General features: G+C 49.6%; 1 protein-coding gene across 1 annotated transcript in view; it reads right to left on the reverse strand.

Annotated features, from left to right (window-relative positions):
* Window positions 1–7,991: 7,991 nt before the first annotated feature.
* Window positions 7,992–18,175, reverse strand: part of ptprsa (protein tyrosine phosphatase receptor type Sa) — a 151,383-nt gene continuing 141,199 nt past the window's right edge. Inside the window, 6 exon segments of the mRNA XM_057039508.1 lie at window positions 7,992–11,597; window positions 11,790–11,925; window positions 14,575–14,729; window positions 16,469–16,594; window positions 16,677–16,803; window positions 16,923–17,101. Coding sequence (XP_056895488.1) covers window positions 11,529–11,597; window positions 11,790–11,925; window positions 14,575–14,729; window positions 16,469–16,594; window positions 16,677–16,803; window positions 16,923–17,101 — 792 coding nt within the window. The 3' untranslated portion in view covers window positions 7,992–11,528.

Genomic DNA, 18,175 nt, shown 5'->3' on the forward strand with positions numbered 1-18,175 from the left:
GGCAGGTCGGAGTCTTTGTTGTGGATTTATTGCGCAATCTTCATGTCAGCGTGGCGAAGACTTCCTGTCGCTCATTGTGGACATGATTCTCTCTGAGCTAAGTCGCCCGCTAAAAGAAAAAACAGTACCTGGCTCTGGTCCTCTATGATTCACGGGGAGCAGCTGTGCTCCATTGAGTCTTATTTTGGAAAGACTGTTGCCCTGAAGAAAGTAAAAAACAAACCACAAACAGGCCTAAAAACCGGTGTGGCCCAAGAGCAGCAATACATAGAGACATTAGCCAGCGAGCTAGCAGCCCCAGCTAAATCGATGGCAGCATGGTGGTAAATTCGTCTGTGAATTAGCATCACGACGGTCTCCAAACATACGTTGCCATGGATCTTCTGATTACTCTCCTCACTTGTGGACTTCAGTGGACCTTTTTGGGCTGGTTTTAATCGAGCTAAGCCGTCCACATGCATTTAAAATTAGGCAGGAATTCAGGTTTCCCGAACCTGAAGCCATTAAGTGTCGGATCCCGTCACTCGTTACGTATCAGATGGGATTCCAGAACGCTTATCTGAGTTTCCCAGCTGCTGGGCAGATCTGAGGCCCTAAAACTCAGGCATACCTGCCCAGAGCTATGCACGCAAAACCCCCAAAAACGAGTCTTTGCAGGTCGAAACGAGGAATGCTTCTGCTGGCTGTGGACAAAAGGTGACATTCCGGACAGATCAATGGCCTCATCAAGCCCGAGAATCTGCTGAATATCTGATTTCCCATCTTCTCTTTGTAGACATACGCACAGGAGGAAACACCCCAAAACAAGCTCGTACGACTGGGTTATTACAATGTATGGAAGCTTCACCAAAAGTTAATAACAGGCACATTTGGAGTCGCTTTTAAATTCAGAATGTTGCAGGTCGCCGGGGCAGCTGGAGACGCGCACGAGTGTTTAAATCAAGTATCGTTTTCCCTGTCTCACTTCTATTAATACGGCCTCATAAACTGTAGTTGTGCTTCGTTTGGCTCTGCTTTCCAAAACACACACACACACACACACACACACACACACACACACCACACACACACACACACACACCACACACACACACACACACACTCGTTTGTCTATCTTTGTCAGGTCACAGACGACACACATCACTCCCATCTATCCCAGCTGACTCGAACCCCTGCTCAGACCCTGGACCCAATTCCAACCTCAACCTTAACGTCACGTCTTCACCTCCAAACTGTCCTTTCACATTTGACTCCCTGCCGAAGGTGCACGATCGCTGCAACCCCCCCCCCTCCATCCCCTTCTATAGCCACCACAATAAAGGCTTTTTAACATACAGAGAGGGATCATTTCTTTTCTACTTAGTCCCGACCAACAAGCTCCTGCACAGACATTTCTTTAGGCCTTTGAAGTGGTGGAGACCAGCCAAAAGGTCCTCACCTCAACAATAGAGCTTTGCTAGTAGCAGGAATATTTTGGTCCCTAATATGCAGTAAATAGAAGACACACGCACCCAAATGCACAAAGTGTCTGGGACTGAAGGTCTTTGTGGTGAAATAAGTGTGGCTGATCACTAATGCAGTCGTGTTCAGTATCACTGGAGTCACAGTGTGGTTGCCCTCGAGCACAGGCGGCTCTGATGGTGCTGTAATGTCTGACCTAGGTCTGATCCAGGGGTCGGCAACCCAAAATGTTGGAAGAGCCATATTGGACTAAAAAAACAAGATACAAATCTGTCTGGAGCTGCAAAAAATGAAAAGCCTTATATAGGGCTTATAATAAAGGCAGCACATGCTGTAAGTGTCTATATTAGATGTATTAGCTACTTTCCAAATGATACGTGAGCTACAAATACATAATGAGCATTCATGATGAAATGTTTATTTTCACTGCAGCGCATCCTGGAGAGAATGACGCAGCACGTGATTAATCTGCTGTACGATTAATCTTTTTATTCTTTAAGTTTAACTTCCATTATAATGAGATGTTGAAAATAAATATTGATTATACACATTTATACAGCATTGGGAAACTTTAAGAATGTTTGTCACGTTTTTCCTCCTACAGAAATACGTGCGCTTCCATGGTAATGATGCCCGTTTCACTGTAATCGCATCATCCGCCCACAATAACAGTGGTTTTAGAGAACTCTGAGGGAGCCTTTGTCTGGTTCTTTCACAGAATCTCCTGGTTCTGTGTGGCTCGGTGGGTGCAGTGGCCGGACTGGGGCATCGCCTGGTCCCAGGCCAGCGTGCACGTCTCCCATGTGGAAGATGAAAGGATCAGACATAATGGAGGAATGCAAGGATGGGGCCCAAACAGCTGCAATTATTTTTCTACTTAGGGAATCTTTTGAACTTTTGAGCACGTGACGTGAGTGAAGAGCAGAGCCCGAGACCGGCGACGGAGCATCGGGTCAGTGTGCAGGAGAAACACGGAGAGATCTGATCCGCTCCTGACCGAGAAATACAACCTCAACGGCTGCTCACATTGGGATTTTTCAAATCCAGTAACAGTTTCGGGATCGGATTTAATCTAACTTGCGCTAAAACTTTCACCCTGTTGACTTGGCGACAAATCTTCCCACTAACAGATTATCTCGGGTGGTTCGTTGGGCTTGTTAGCCCAACCTTGTGCGAAGGGTTGGGGTTAGCCCTTCAGAGACCCCCCCCCCCCCCACAGACGCTGCATGGTGAGCAGATGTCCTGAGTGATGGATCTAGGCTGACACACCAAACACCAAATATTGGATTTTTGCCTCTCCAGATGTAAGCGAGTGTAGAGGGTGTAGCAGCTCAGTTCTGAAGCCTGTGTCCTCCTCAGTATTCCTGGGTGTCCCGGTGGCCTCCCACACTGGTTTCCTGCTACAGTCACTAAGATTCTGACAAATGCTTGTTGGTCCCCTTCGGTTTGCACGCAGATTTCCATCTGATGTATGCTGTAAAGTTCCCTGGGAGCAAGTGGCCAGTGCTACGTAACGTGGCTCGTCCTTCTGTTAGCAGGCTTATGCTAACAGTGTTCTTTATTCTAAAGTTTCATCATTGTGATTATTTTGAATTTCTTTATGAATTTGCCATTACACAACAAAACAGGGATGCATAAAACAAACACAAAATCTCCACGGTGGGAACAACACTCCACAAATCCTCCCCCAATGAGTGGAGCGGGCTGACAGAGCAGGCGTGTAGCGTTCAAAGGAGGCTTTGTGTTGGGAGAAAGCCAACGGAATGCCGCACCTCTCAACGGGCTTTCTTAGTGTGAATAAATCATCTTATATTTGATGTTGTATCCAGCCCATCTGTATCCCCCCCCGCCTGCCCTCCATCTTGTATGAACTTTTGCTAGCACAAAATGTACTAAAAATCCTGTGTTCTTTTTTAAAGGTGGATAATTTACACTCATCCTCGGGCATGGCACCATGAAAGATTCTGACCTCACGTCAACTTCATTACACCGTTTGTCATTTCCAATCTCGAGATTTTTTTTATTAGTTTTGCTGTCCTGAAACGCTTCCGTAGTTGATTCTCCAGGCAGCCATTACGACCGTTAGCTTCACAAGATAAATCAGCAGCCGTCTACTTCCTGCTGCTCTGTTTGTGTGTACCGTCGATAACTGAATTATATCCCACATCGCTGTAGCTAGCACCTTAAAAGGATGAGAAGGATGATATTACGCGCAATCAGTCCTGACCATCGTGGGTCCGTTTGCTCTGCAAACATCTCATACAAGCATAAAACTCCCATCGCTCAACCTTAACTCCAAACGACTATGTTTTGCATTCAGGCTTTTCAGCTAAAAGTTTTTACCCAGAGATAAAAACAAGGCAGAAGCTGGAAAGTCGGCGCTCTCGGTTCTCTTTAGATTGGAGAAATAAATAAACCAATGCCCGATTTTTTAAAGAAAACAAAGTGGAAAAACAAAAAAAAAAACAACTAAAAACCTAAAAAACGCGGGCGCTCGTTTTCCGCCGGTGACATTAATCCGTCTTGGAAACAGCTCCGAGCGTGTTGTTCTGTCTACTATCTAATGAGCAGAAAAACATTCGTTGCACCAAAGCTGCCTGGGAAAACAACACGATGAACTGCGCCTGAACCCACACGCGCGGACTCGTGGAAAAAGGGCAACGTTTGGCGCAGCAGAACCCGAGGACGTTCCTCTCGGTGGTCCTGGGGGCTTCGGCGAAGCCTCGCCCGCCGCCGTCTCCGTCCACGTGTGGGCCAGAGGCCGATCATTCAAGGTGAGAGGCGCGAGTCATGCCGCCATGACACCTGTCTGCTGCATGTTTCTGTCATCACAAGCGCTTCATTGAGCGGTTTCAGCCGCAAATTACAATTCAGCCATCATCGCCTCCTGGTCGCCGTGGCGACGGAGGGCTGCAATTACATCCAGGGCATCGTCTCGTGCGAGAACAAGGCTTTTGCAAAACAATAACTGCTAAAGTCTGTGCATGCCTGTGTTGTGGTGCGGTCCAAGGCTCCACGTGGAGCCCAGAAACCTTTGATCAGCGCCAGCGAGAACAAAGCGGGGAAAAGCGATTAAAACCTGGCTCCAATTTCGCAGTTTTCGCTCCGGTTGTATCACACCCGGATCTGCCATTATCAGGCGTCATGTTTCTGCTTTGGTTGACGTCGAACCCGTCACCAATCGAGTGGGCTTGGAAAGACTACGGCTAATTATCCCCCCACAGTTCAACAGTCATTCAGTCCGCAGGGCCTTTTCCTCCGGAGCTGATTGGGCCGAGTCCGGACCGGATCACCGGTCAAGCTGTGATCTTGTCTCCTCTTAATGGAGCGAGAGGAACCCTAGCAGGAGAAGCGGAGCTATTTTTCCAGCACCAGACTTCCTTCCACAGAAACCAGATTTAATTGCACTCAAACGTGAGCTGGTGTCTCATCTGCTGCCACGCACACTTGAGAGCAAACAGCAAAACACTTTGGATCTTTATTTCCCTGCTTTATTCCACGCTCATCATTCAAACCCTCTGCTTCCCATTAAACAGCCATTATCCCCACAGCGTTCCCGGATGGACTGAGTGTTTCTGCTGACACCCGAAACCAAAAATCCAAACGAGTTGCTCTGTTTCATGCTCTCGTTTTCAGCTGAGGGATAAACTGGACAGTCCAGTTGACATAGAAAACTACCTTGGATACAATGACCTGGATGATTGAGAATCTACACCAGGCATGGGCAAACTAAGGCCCGGGGGCCACACGCGGCCCGTTAAACGTTTTAATCCGGCCCGCCAAACTTGAAAAATTAAATGAATAAACCTTGTTAATGTTAAATTTTCACTGCAATTCTGGTGTTTTCCCACTAGAAAAAAGACAGTCAGGAGGAGAGTGATGGTGATATCCTGAAGGATAACAGAACTTTCAGTGCTTTAAAATAGAAATGGTTATTAATTTTTTTTTAAAAAGGCACATTTTATTCATTTGATTTTAAGTGTTTTAAGACTCATTCCAAAGTCAGATATTTTGTTGTAATGCTTCTCTTCATTTTCATTTGAAATTAAAGCACATGTTTTCTCCATATCCCAAGATGTGTATTTTTTCTCCAATGAGGTGAGGTTACCAAAGCACTCCATCCATCCATCTGCTCCTGGTCCGGCCCCTTTGTCAAATGTTAGAACCCATTGTGGCCCACGAATCAAAATGTTTGCCCACCCCTGATCTACACAGACATCTGAGGGATAAACGTTTCCTTTGCACGAGGTTGGACTCCAAAGTCCTGAGCGGCGGCTGCTTCCACACAAATCCTGAATCTGACAGAAAGCCTCGGTAGAAACATTCCATGTCCTTGTAAGGGCATGAAAAATTGTTTTCCAAAAAAACAACAACAGGATGAGCCTTCCTTCACAGCCATTACGACAGTCTACCTTATTAGTTTCTCATTCTGAGAGAGCATCATAAACATGAGGGGATATATGACCTCATGTGAGCAATATGTGCGGAGAAGACGACTGGCCCTCCCACTGGTGATGCACAGCGCGAGGAAAGTGAGGCCAGAGGAGGTTACTCATCTCGGCCTCTTTGGAATTAAGCTGAAAAAGGAAATAATGTGGGAGGGCCACTTTGTAGAGTTGTTAATGGGAGACTTATTGGAAGTCATGGATCAGATTTCATTAGAAGTTTTAAGATTTAGTCCAAGCAGCACGACTGGGAACAAGAAAAGCCTTCCTTGCCTCCCTGGGAAATTCCTGTAACTCCAGTCACAATGGCATTTCCAAAATACACAGACTGCAGGCGTGCGCAGCTCATGTTAACGTGTCCCGAACACGGAAATAAACAACTGGGGGAGATAAGCGATGGTGCCGGTAATCCTGCAGGTGGCAGCACAGGCACAGTGTTTGAGGCCTCTCAGAGAATTCAAAGCATCTCTCCCTCCCTCCCCCCTCCATCCCTCCCTCCCTCACTCTATCCACCCCCCACATCCATCCATCCCTCCCTCCATCCATCCCTGCTGACATTCAGTCATAATTTGATGAATAGATTTACTACCCCATCCCCTCTCGCGCCCCCACCTCCCCCGCTTGGACTCTATATACCCCCGAGGTAGGAAGTGATCCTGCTGCTTCTGCATATTAATTCTTTATTTTTTCCTGCTCCCCACCTGCTCATTTGCCCGCCGTGCACCACCGCCCGTCTCCTAGGCGTGTCACGCGGCGTCCCTTTTACTGTCCTGGCTCCAGTTCAAATGTCTGTAAATCTCTTATTATAAAGGGTGGCCATAAACACCTAATGGGGCGCCATGAATATTTCAGAAGGCTGGATATCATACCGGAATGACCTGTGGAACTCTGCGGCACATCTCAGGCGGGTAACCTCCACCACGGGGAATTTTCTGGGTTTTTTTTTTCTTTCTTCTGGCCCTTTTCTTGTCTTGATTGGATTGGTTTGCCTCTAGAAACAGAGGGGCCGTGGCCACGAGGCCATGGATAATCCAATTTATGGCTTTGCCATTTATTACAGATTTCTGTAGCTTTTGGGTCCACTGTCACATCGATTCGTTGATTGCTTGCTTAGCTGGACTCTAATGAGCTGCTGTCTGAATCGCTGCATAATCGCCGGCCTAATTCACTTCCTTGGCCACCAGACTCGTCTGTCGGTTCACCGCGACCAGGAGAGGAGGAGAATGGAAGGCTCTTCTCGGAGCAGACAATTAGCACTGTCATCCTTGAAAGGAAGTGCCATTTTGCAAATGTTACCCTTTAATAAATGCCAGTCTTCTCTGGCTGAGCCAGATTGTTGTCACAAATTGCCTCTTCGTGCGACGGAGCTCACATTATCGACGACACGCGTGAGTCGAGTAATCACCATCGGCCAAACATCGCGGAGGGAGACTCGAAGTTTGTCAAACCATTATCGCGCTCTACAGCAAATATTGGTGAGATCACAGCCTGAAAAGGAACACGTGCCGATTAAACCATCCGTTGGTTAGAAGATTGAGTGTAGCGTGGAGGACAGGCTCAGGAAGGAGTTCATCAAGCCCGTTTGGGAGATGAAGCCACACTGAGATGGAGAAGGACCGAGGCGGAATAATGAAGACACCGGTGGAAGGATGCCGAGGAGGGCACCTCCAGGCAGGAGGCCCACAGAGGAGGTTTATGGATGGAGAGAGGAGGATGCAGAGGAGCGGGTTGGCTGGAGACAGTCGCCGTGGTGACCAATGTGGAGGAGGAGGAAGAGGAGGAGGAGGAGACGCGTGTCCTCTAACCTGGAAGGAGCCAGGCACTATATGACGCACATTTTCTTTAGAAATCAGTCATGATGGCGTCACATGACCAGGTCCTCCTACGAGCCAAGCTCAGCTCATCTGGGCGGCCTGAGGAGGGAAGTAAGGACACAACGGGATACGTTTGTCACGAAGCCAGAGGGCCACGACGCTAACGCGCTAATGGAGCCGTCCACTGACGAACGCAGAGCACCTGTGCGCCTCGATACTCGCCGCTCCGACCAACAGCGCTCAACGTTAGCAAAGCTCACAGGGAGGACCATTTTCAGACAACATTTCTTTAATACAAAGTTAACATATCTACATACACAGTGGCTTTCAACCAATCATTGTTTCAGTTAGAAGTAACAGTTTGAAAGTGACGGCTCTCGGCTCTCATACAAAGGAAACACCGTTCAGCTGAGGCCTTTTCTGTCCGTGTTCTCTAGATGCTTTATTCTTCCGGATGCTATATTTCCTCCCCCTTCCCAGATATTCCTGTGATGTTGGCAGCTGTTTTCAAAAGTCTTTACATGGAGTCAGAACGGGTCAACGCACTGCACAAGCGTCCAAAGACTTCCACGGATACACTGTTGGCGTTCGCCAGTCTTTCCGAGTCCCAGAGGGCTTCAGGCCGCAGGCGACCCTCGCGAAATTCGTCGGGAGGCATCCGCTCGGAGGCCATGTGCCCAACACGGGGACCTTTTTGGTCGTCTTCTTCCTCCCTCGGTTGCGCCGCACCTGCTCCCGAATTCTCTCCGGCCCCGGGATGAGCGAGGACACCAAATGAAAATAAAATGCAGTGGACAGAAAATAAATCAACACAGGTCGCAAATTTATGACCTTCGCTGCCGCCATGTTTATCAGATCAGCTGGAATATTTTTGGCTGACGCCTCAGAATTCCAGGCAGCCTTGGAGCTTCTGGGAAGATGTGGTTAGGGTTAGGGTTCAGCGTCCAGTTATCCGCCAGTCCTTAAACGCCTCACACTGTGGTGCTTTGATGGTGCGAAAAAACAAAGTCCCCAGTTTTTGATAGACCTTCCCGTCATTCTGCGAATAAAAAACTCAACAGGATGTTGAAATCAAGACTGATCAATAAACTGAACCGTTACGTGATGATAGCAGATTTTAAAAAGAAAGCAAAAAGAACTGGAACGGAGTGAACAGAAAACAGGCTTCACATACGGCAAAGGGGGGAGAAATACGAGCCGAAACCTCCACGTCTGGAAATTTGATCACACGGAAACTAATTTGATCTTGAGGGTCAAATGATACAAATACATATAATCTGGATATTGGTTTATTTACAGGTATAGTCTTGATCATAGTGGATACCTAACCAAGGAATAATAAAAAAAAAGACCACATTGCCTGAAAAGAAATGTTAAAAAAAGGAAAAAGCGGCATCATTTCTTAAAAACTCTGAGAGACGTCGGCTGTACATGATCATTGAGTACGTAAAGAAGGGGCACAGAGAGCAAATTAAAACATGATTAGATACTTTTGAGTTCTTCTGTTTTTTTAAAAAGGAACACTACCGTCTAAAAATGATAACGAAGAACGTCAAAGATTAAAAATGGCATCTCCTCATCGGCACAGGGTGGATCTGAAAAAGACACATTTCAGCCTTAACGCTGATGTGGACTCACAAAACTGAAGAAAAAAGCCAACAACACGCAAGAAAAAGGACTGACCACATTATCAAATATGAGAACTGGCTCATATAGAAAAGAAAAGGTAGAAAAGAAAAAAAAGATGAGGAGAACAAAAAACTAGTATTAATACTAAATGTCTGGATATAATATATTTATATTCTCATTTAAATATATATGACTGTGTGAGTGTGCAGTATATATGAGCCCATACATGCACACTGACCCAGACATGTTATTTTGAACATTTCTACAGTGAAAAAATAGAATGTATTTCAACATAATATGAACAAATAAGCATTTGTCTTTTACTGCTAAGCTTTTAAAAATGTGAAACGACATCTCTGTTAAAAAAACAAACAAATAAAAAGGAAAACGATGTAAATGCAAATTAAGTCGTCGTAATACAACATTGATGATCTCGTTACCGTAACAATAAGGCTTTTCTGGAAATAAGAAAAGAGGACACACAGTTCTGTCCATCGCTCTGGTTTTAGCGCACGTGCACGCTCCGTGCGCTCCTCTAGATCAAAAATCCAAACCCGGTGACATCAGAGCCTTGATGTTCCTGCTCTTTCTCCACATTAGTGCATCGCATCCACTCGATACGCCTTCTTAAGAGCCTTTATTTCAAGTTTTTCCTTTTAAATCTGGAGATGCTAACGTTAGCGTACCATAAATGGGACTCTCCCGCCGCCTGAGCTGGCAGTCGAGGTCCGACATGGCCGCCTGGTCCGGCTGTGGCATCCGCACAAAACGGAGGACGAAGAAAACCCAAAGCAACTACTGGTTTATCCAACTGTTACAAAACACACACGCACACGCACAGTGGAACTAAAGGCCTTTTTTTTGTTTTTTTTCCCCAACCACATGGATGCACAGCTTTTACTCCAGGACTCTTCGCCAGTCACGCTTTAGTGTCATTTGCAAATAAATAGATGATCCGATAGGAGGTTGGAAATAAACGGAGAGGCGGTAAAGACCCATGTGTATCGGTGTTGTTCCCCCCCGGACGCGGGCGGGTTAGCGGGACAGGTGTCGGACTTCTTTCCTCTGGAGAGTAGCATGTACAGCACACACGAGATAAGCAGCATGTTTAGTTTTGACAGAAAATAGACTTCAGAAAAGAAAAATTAAGGTTGATAATTCCTCATGGGATTAAAAAAAAAGAGTCCAAAGTGATGCGAATGAGCGTTGGTCACTGCCCGGACTCCATCCTGGCTCGGCTGTCAGGTTCGTCTCCAAGCTTCTCGTCCACCGGTCTCGTCGGAGAGACGGCGGCACCGACGCCCCACGATGCGAAGGTCCGAAAGAGAGAGGGGGGGTGATTGTAAAAAGTCACGGGTTTGATAGTTCTGAAGAATCGGCCTCATCTTCTCTCGACAGCCGAGGCTTTCTTGAGTTTCTCAGGCGACGGACAGAAACCTCAGGGGTCCATTCTGGGACTTTTCCACATTTGTAGTTTGTAGTTTGTTTTTTTTAGCTATATGCTGCTCATTTCTGCTTCATGGAGTCATTTGACATTTACGTGAGTAATCAGACTGAAGTTTCCACGTGAATCAGGCGTGTTTGATGACAGATGGTGGCGGTTTCAGAGGATTTTCTCCTTTTCTTTTTCTTTTTTTTTTTACCAAATTTTGGACAACCTCCCTCTGGATACTAATTCAAATGGAAATTCCCTTTTCACTTGCAGGCATATGAGAAAAGAAAGCCCCCCCCCCATCTTGGCTACATCCGTTTTTTTTTGCTGCTGTCACGAACTCTTTCTTGTTGCTGTCGTACCGCGATAAAATATCTGGAGAAACGTCCACAAATGTTTACAATGTCCTCCACTTTGAAACACTTGAGGTGAGGTAAGCAGTCTGACGTTTGATCGATTCCACAGCTTGAGCCACAGCGTCAGGAGGATGGGCCCCCCCCCCCTCGCCTCCCACCCACAGGGGAGGGGGTCTCTAGGTCGAATCGGAACTACTCTACACTGGTTTTCCTGGCGTCTGGAAATCTACGATAGGATCCTGGTTTGGATTAGCCATGGCGTCGTTGTCGTCTGCAGTCGTTGGTTAAAATTTTTAAAGTTTCTATGGCTCAGGAGACTGTTGGGGGAGGGGGGGGGACTCGGGAGGGGGTAGGGGGGGATGATGGCTTTTTTTTTGTTTTTTTACTCTTTTTACGTTGCATAGTGATCAAAGCTTCCTAAATACTCCAGAGCCGCGTGATAGCAGAATTGGTACTCATCCTGTAAGAAAGGAGCAGGAGACAAATGCATCAGAATAGAATCTGGGCTTTAGTGACAAATCTGAGGGGTCGTCTGGTTAAAACTAATTAACCGGTGGCCGTGTCCTCGCTACGACAGCAGAGATAAGTCAGCGTTTCCTGGTGCTAACGGGCTACGCTAACGCTAACTGAAAACCGATAGGTGACCTCTGACCTCAGTCTGGACCATGGCCGGCCTCTGTGTCCGCAGCATCTTCACGGTCTGGAAGATATCGACCACGCCTTCGTAGCGCATTCGCTCCAGGACGATGCTGAGGGTGATGAAGACTCCGGTCCTCCCCACGCCGGCGCTGCAAACACACGGGCAGACGGCGGTTAAAGGTCTGACCCGGGACAGTTTGGAGGCCCGTAGCGGCGAAGAGCGCACGACAGAAGCTGTCCTCGACCCCTCCCTGACCCCTCACTGCAGCGCCTGTCCCGTGCGTCCACGGGGGGACGTCCTGTCCAGAGGTCCCTCGTTGACGCTGTATTTACACGTTAACTTCAACAACGAGCAGCGCTGCTGCACAAACATAAACAGCCTGGTTCCAGCACACCCGGAGGACGACTATAGCAATCAAGAACCGTCTTGAGTTTATTAAACACTAAAAAGAATGTTTATGTTTATTGTTTTCATTTTCTGACGCCAAAGTGTTGAGTCTTTGTGGAGCTCCTGATGCTCCAGCAGCGCTGGGACGCAGTCGGTGTGGGGAAGACGCACGTGAGCCACACTCGCTCATGAACGGCCCGGCCCCTCCCATTAAGCCCCTCCCACGTGCGGAGTAATTCGGCCCGCCGCTCCACAAACGTGGGCGAGTCTTAACTCCGCTCCTGAAATACTCGAGAGCTGCCTCTCTAAGCCGCTTTGCCGCGGAGCGACTTCCACTTCACCGACGGAACAATAATTGATATGACAAGCCAGTTATTTGCGGTCCTTTCGGCCCCCAGTGGCGTTTCGTTGAGTGAGGAGCGGAACGCGGCGGCTGCTGGTCGGCATCGGAACGTGGGCACCTCCGAAGTTCTCATCTGTCGGCAGATGAAACCATGATTGGGATGGGGGGGGGGGATGAACGGCCGTAATTAAATTACTTCGAACACAGAAGTTATTAAGCCTAATCAGGCAGAACACGAGACAACGGCCGACAACCAAACCCCGGCCCGGCGAAGCTCGCAGCCCACCCAGAGCCACCGCCACGCGGACTCTCAACAGAGCGCCGGCGCCGCCCTCTCCCTCCGCCAAGATCGACTCCGAGCGTCTGAGGAGACCGAGAGGATTTGGTGTCCCCGTTCACAGGAAGTAATCAGGCAATTAATGACCAAAAGCATGTGGGTCCGTTAGATAGAGGCTGAGGAAGAGGAGGAGGAGAGGATGAGGAGGATGAGGATGAGAGGAGGATGAGGAGAGGCTGAGAAGAGGAGGAGGAGAGGATGAGGAGGATGGGATGAGGAGAGGCTGAGAAGAAAGAGGAGGAGGAGAGGATTCGGGGAGGAGGGGATGAGGAGGAGGAGGAGGGATGAGGAGGAGGAGAGGAGGCTGAGGAAGAGGAGGCGGAGGAGAGGATGAGGGGAGGAGAAGGGAGGAGGATTTGAGGACGATGAGGGGGAGGAGGGGATGAGGAGGAGAGGATGAGGAAGAGAGGATGATGAGGAGGAGAGGCTGAGGAAGAGGAGGAGAGAGGAGGAGAGGGGATGAGAGAGGAAGAGAGGATGATGAGGAGGAGAGGTGAGGAAGAGGAGGAGGAGAGGAGGAGGAGGAGAGGCTGAGGAGAGAGGATGATGAGGAGGCGAGGCTGGAAGGAGGGAGAGAAGGAAAGAGGATTAAGAAAGAGCAGAAAGGCAGGAGGGTGAAAGAAGAGGGAGATGATGAGAGGATTGTCAGAAACTATTTCAAGAAGACGAGCGTTCCTCGCTAATGTGTGTGTGGCCGCTGCTGCTCGCCCACCATGCCCCCCCACCCCACCCTGCCCCCCCCCCCCCCGGTGAGGAGTCCAACTGTCTGCTGCGCCAGCGCTCCGTTAACGCAGCACATCTTCCCCTCCTGCTCTGCTCCAGAATCAAACAAACCCATCCAGGCATTCATCCGCCGAACCGCGCGCTACATCGGCGACCTCATCGCTCACGCCAGTCTGGTGACTCCTCTTAAAACAAGAAATCATTTAACGGCGACAGCTCCCCCTGCCCCCGCCACAGCAAACTTGTGGAGAGGGAGAATAATTCAGTCTCATTGGAGCTTCCCTGACACCACTTAGAACTCCCCGGGGCCCGTCGGACGGGCGCTGACATCATCCTTTAAAGACAAGGAGGTGACGTTAGGTTTGATGATGTCATGGGGCAGAAAAAGAGACTCATTCTGAAAGAAAAGACCAGAGGAAACAGATGAAGCGGAGACAAAGCCAAGGAAATTTCTGCCCGTTTCTTTACGGCGTGGAGCCAAGGCGCCGCCGCCCAGCAAAGATGCTCGTCAGGAGCCACTCAGTGACTACTGGGGAGGGGGGGGGGGGATAAGCTACGACCTCAGCGGTGACCACAACCAAATGGTTTCCCCCTGCCCAGCACATCCCGTTAATGATGAAGGTTACCTTGGAAGCTACATCAGTTCTGATGAAAAATGCATGGCGTCGCCGTCGTAAAAAGCGGCGAGAATGGCCGGATCGTTTCGCCGGGCTCCTCTTTACAAATGCCACGGCACATCTCGGCCTTATCAATTATGGAGGAGAGGTGCCCGCGGAGGTGCGGGGCTAGCGCGCCGCCATGGCGGAGCGGGCGAGGAGGGATGGGACCGAGCCTGATGAGGCCGTTAGAGCTGCGCCGCAGGAGATGCAGCGCCGCAAGACATTAAGCACCGCGAGAGGCGATTCAATCTTAAAGCCTTTAAAGGAAGCGCCGCCTCAGCCCGGAATGCTGCCGTAGAGGGAGCATTCCCAGAGCTCCTATTGGCTGCCTTTAACTGAGAAGATTACCTGCAGTGGACGGAGATGGGTCCGTCCTGTCCAAACTGCTCCTTGGTTTTATGCACCTGGCCGATGAAGTCGATGAATCCCTCCCCAGACTTGGGAACGCCCTGCTCCGGCCAATCCGTGAACTGGAACTGTCGGACCGTCCTGGACTGGCCGTCCTGCAAACACGGAGGATGAGGATCAGGGAAACAGGGAAAATAGGAACCACGTGACATCTATCAGGCGTGCCGGCGCGTAGAGGTGCGCTCAGAGGAGGCGCTCCCAGTTAAAGCTAATCGATAGCACGTCAGCCGTCACACGCGTCTTCCTCGCCACGGCGAATAGGATAATCCCGCCCTGTGATCGATGCGCTGGCCTGATGGAGGATCGGAGCCGTGCAGTTAAGACGTGAACAGAAAATAAGAAAAAAAAAAGGCCACAGGGTGACGTGCTAATGCTGAAAATGTTAGCTTGGACTTGACGCTATAATCTTGTTTTATTGCTCCTCGTGTGAGTTTACATCTTGATAAGAGGCCAGCGAGCAAACTGGGATGTTTATCCCGCTGCATGCTGGTCCCAAAAGTTGAGCTATTTTAGCGCACGGACGCGCGAGTTGGTAAAATCCACGTCTATCCTGCTCCAGCTTGTTTTTTTAGCGATAAAAATCAGTAAATATTGGGAGCAAATATAAACAGGCTTAGTAATATATGCAGAAACAACAAAATGCGCCACTTTAATCCCCTTAAACGGTTGCAAACATGGTTAAATCTTCCATACTGAAGGCCCCAAATATGGAATTACGCTATTTGCCAATGCTTCGACATAACAACAGCTTAAAATCTGATTGTCACAGCGTCCCGCCTTCTTATTCATCCATGCTAATGATTTCTCATGTCAACAATTCCTGCTACGAGCTGCAACAATGGACGCACCACGAATGCAGCTATTGTACGCGGCGATATAAATAAACCGCCTATTGAATCCTTGTGTTCTGAATGTTAAATCCCACTGTTCCGCATGCTGACGCGCGCCGCGTCGCTATCGTAGCCGCTGCTAATGGCGGCGCACCTCCAGCGCGCTGCCAAGATGCATTCAGGTACATTTGTTGTACTTGACAAACGGCGATTTGGATAAGCTGCTTGTCTCCTCGCTTCTCTTATGGTGCGTCGTTCTGCCTTTGTTTTTCATCATGAAAATGGTTTCTTGGGGGAGGGGGGAGAGGGGGATTACAACGAGAACACAATAAGGAATATGGACAGAAGAAAGAGTAGTGTGGCGCCAGGACAGGGGTAATTTACACGTACGACCTAAGGGCCCGCCCGGCGTGTCCAATTGGGCGATTAAACACGCGACCGCTTCGATAGATTTGAGCGCCGAGGAGCAGCAGCGTTGCTGCTAAATCACAGCGGCACAAAACGCACTTTCATGATCAGAGGCAGGAGAACGACGCGCACTTTTATCATTTACGGAACGGACGCGAGGTTCGAGTTGTGTCGGGTGGCGTGGGCGGAGCCTGGCTACGCGCGAGCTGATGATTCGCTGACAGTCATCACCTGCGGCGTCCCGTGGTTGAGAGGAGAGAGAGAGAGAGAGAGAGAGAGAGAATGAGAGAGAGAACGAGAGAGAGAGAGAGAGAGACGAGAGAGAGAGAGGAGAGAGAGAGAGAGAGAGAGAGAGAGAGAGAGAGAGCGCTCGTTTTCTCCTTTGTTGCTGAATTTATGGACCGCTTTGTTGTAGGACGGTATGATGTCATGCTACTTTGCAGCCGTTGGCTAATGAAGCACCGGCCAGCGCTGAGACGCCCCCCCTCCCCTCCCCCATCCACCCCCCCGACCTCGGGATGACAAAATGAAGCTGTGAGGTGCAGCCTGCGTTCAAGACCCCTAACGGTCCGATTCGTTTGGACCGATCCTCTTACCCTGGCGTCTGTGACCTTGAACTCTCGCAGGATGTACTGGGGCATGTTGTACTCCGCCATGGGGTCCACCACGAAGTACTGGTACCTGGCAGAACGCTCCGCGGGCCAGTACTGGTGACACTTTTCCTTTGGGAGCAAATAAAAACCAATGGTCGACTTTAGAGGCGAGGCAGGATTTGACCCGGCTCCGTCCTGCAGGATGTCCTACCCGTCCCATTTCTCTCAGTTTGGTCAGCATGACCACGATGGTGGAGTTGTTCTCCCACAGCATCCTCCAGAAGTCCTCCGTAGTCTCAGCCAGAGGGCCCTGGGTCGCAATGTAGGCCTTCTGTTGCCTTTAGAGGGAAAAAGGATGAGAGAAATCATCACGACTGATTCCACTGACTGATTCCACTTCCTGTTTCGACCTCAAACAGAAACCGCCATTTTCTTTGTCTGCATCTTCTCTTCTTACCTGTATCCGTCGATGAAGCTGGCGTTGATGTAATCGGATCCCTCCAGGCCTCTGATTGGCTGCAGGCAGACGCGGGTGGTCTCGTAGGGCATGATGTTGACCAACCGGTTCTTGAACTTGTTGCAGGGGAGGTTGGCGCTGATGAAGCGAGACGTGTGGGCTTTGGAGTTGGCCAAACGCTGGAAGAGACGGGGGAAGGACGTCAGCGCGGAAGAGCGGGGATTTATTTAGGAATCCATCCTGCTGACGGAAAACTGCCCACTGCAGCGTCTGACCAGGCTAAGCTCCGCGATAACGGGGAAGGTCGGCGAATTCAGCACGCGCTAACGTTAGCATCTTAGCTTTTTTGCTAAAGTTGGAATATAAAACAAGTAGAGAAAAAAAAAACAAGATGCAGAAGGGGAAGAAAAAGGGTGTTGATGCCGGGGAGGATGATGAAAGGAGAGACCGGAGGGAAGGAGGGTTGAGAAACAGATCAGGAGAGGAGTGTGTAAATAAGTGAAGAAGCGCAATTATCCTCTGGTGCAGCGTGTGAGGTCCTGGAGGGCCGAGGATGAAGATGGAAAATAACCCTGGCTAACAGGCGGCCGGATCCCACGTGCACGGCGCAGAAAAGATGCCCGAAAGTGGGTCAGTGGACGCCGAAATCAACGCCAACCGTCATCGCCTCGTCCTCACCAGGACTTGGTGGGAGTTTTCCTGTCACGTGACACCCGCCAACGAGTCGACCGCGTGGGTGCACAAGCAGAAACGCTTTAATCAGGCAACGTTTGGACGGAGAGAACCCCAAGTGCAAGTGGGGGGGGGAGAAGGGCCCAACAATGGAGGCAGATTTATAGAAATGTGTTACTGCCACAACCTGAATCTCCCACCGCAGCCTAATTACCCCGGAGTTCAGGCGACGAGCGAGGAGTTTATCCAACTTTCCCTCCCCTCCTCCTCCCCCCCCCCCCCCCCCGTGCTTCACAAAGACACCTGGGCTGGAGGTGGCCTGGCAGCGCTGGGGGAGGCGAATACCGCAGAGGTTGTGGGGGGGGGGGGCGTCCAAATGGGGTAGAGAAGCATGCTGGGTATTCTCAGGGCGTAGCTACCAGCTCCATTCCCATTTGATGTGTTTCCCAGCGTGAAACATGCGTCACGACTACAGGGGGAATCATGTTTGGCGTTAGCAGCCACAACACGGCCGGCTGGAGAAATTCCATTGTCTTAATCCTAAACTCCGTGACGGTTGCGCTTCTCTTTGGGATAACAAT

Source organism: Takifugu flavidus, chromosome 7 (genome assembly GCF_003711565.1).
Source record: "Takifugu flavidus isolate HTHZ2018 chromosome 7, ASM371156v2, whole genome shotgun sequence".
NCBI lineage: Eukaryota > Metazoa > Chordata > Actinopteri > Tetraodontiformes > Tetraodontidae > Takifugu > Takifugu flavidus.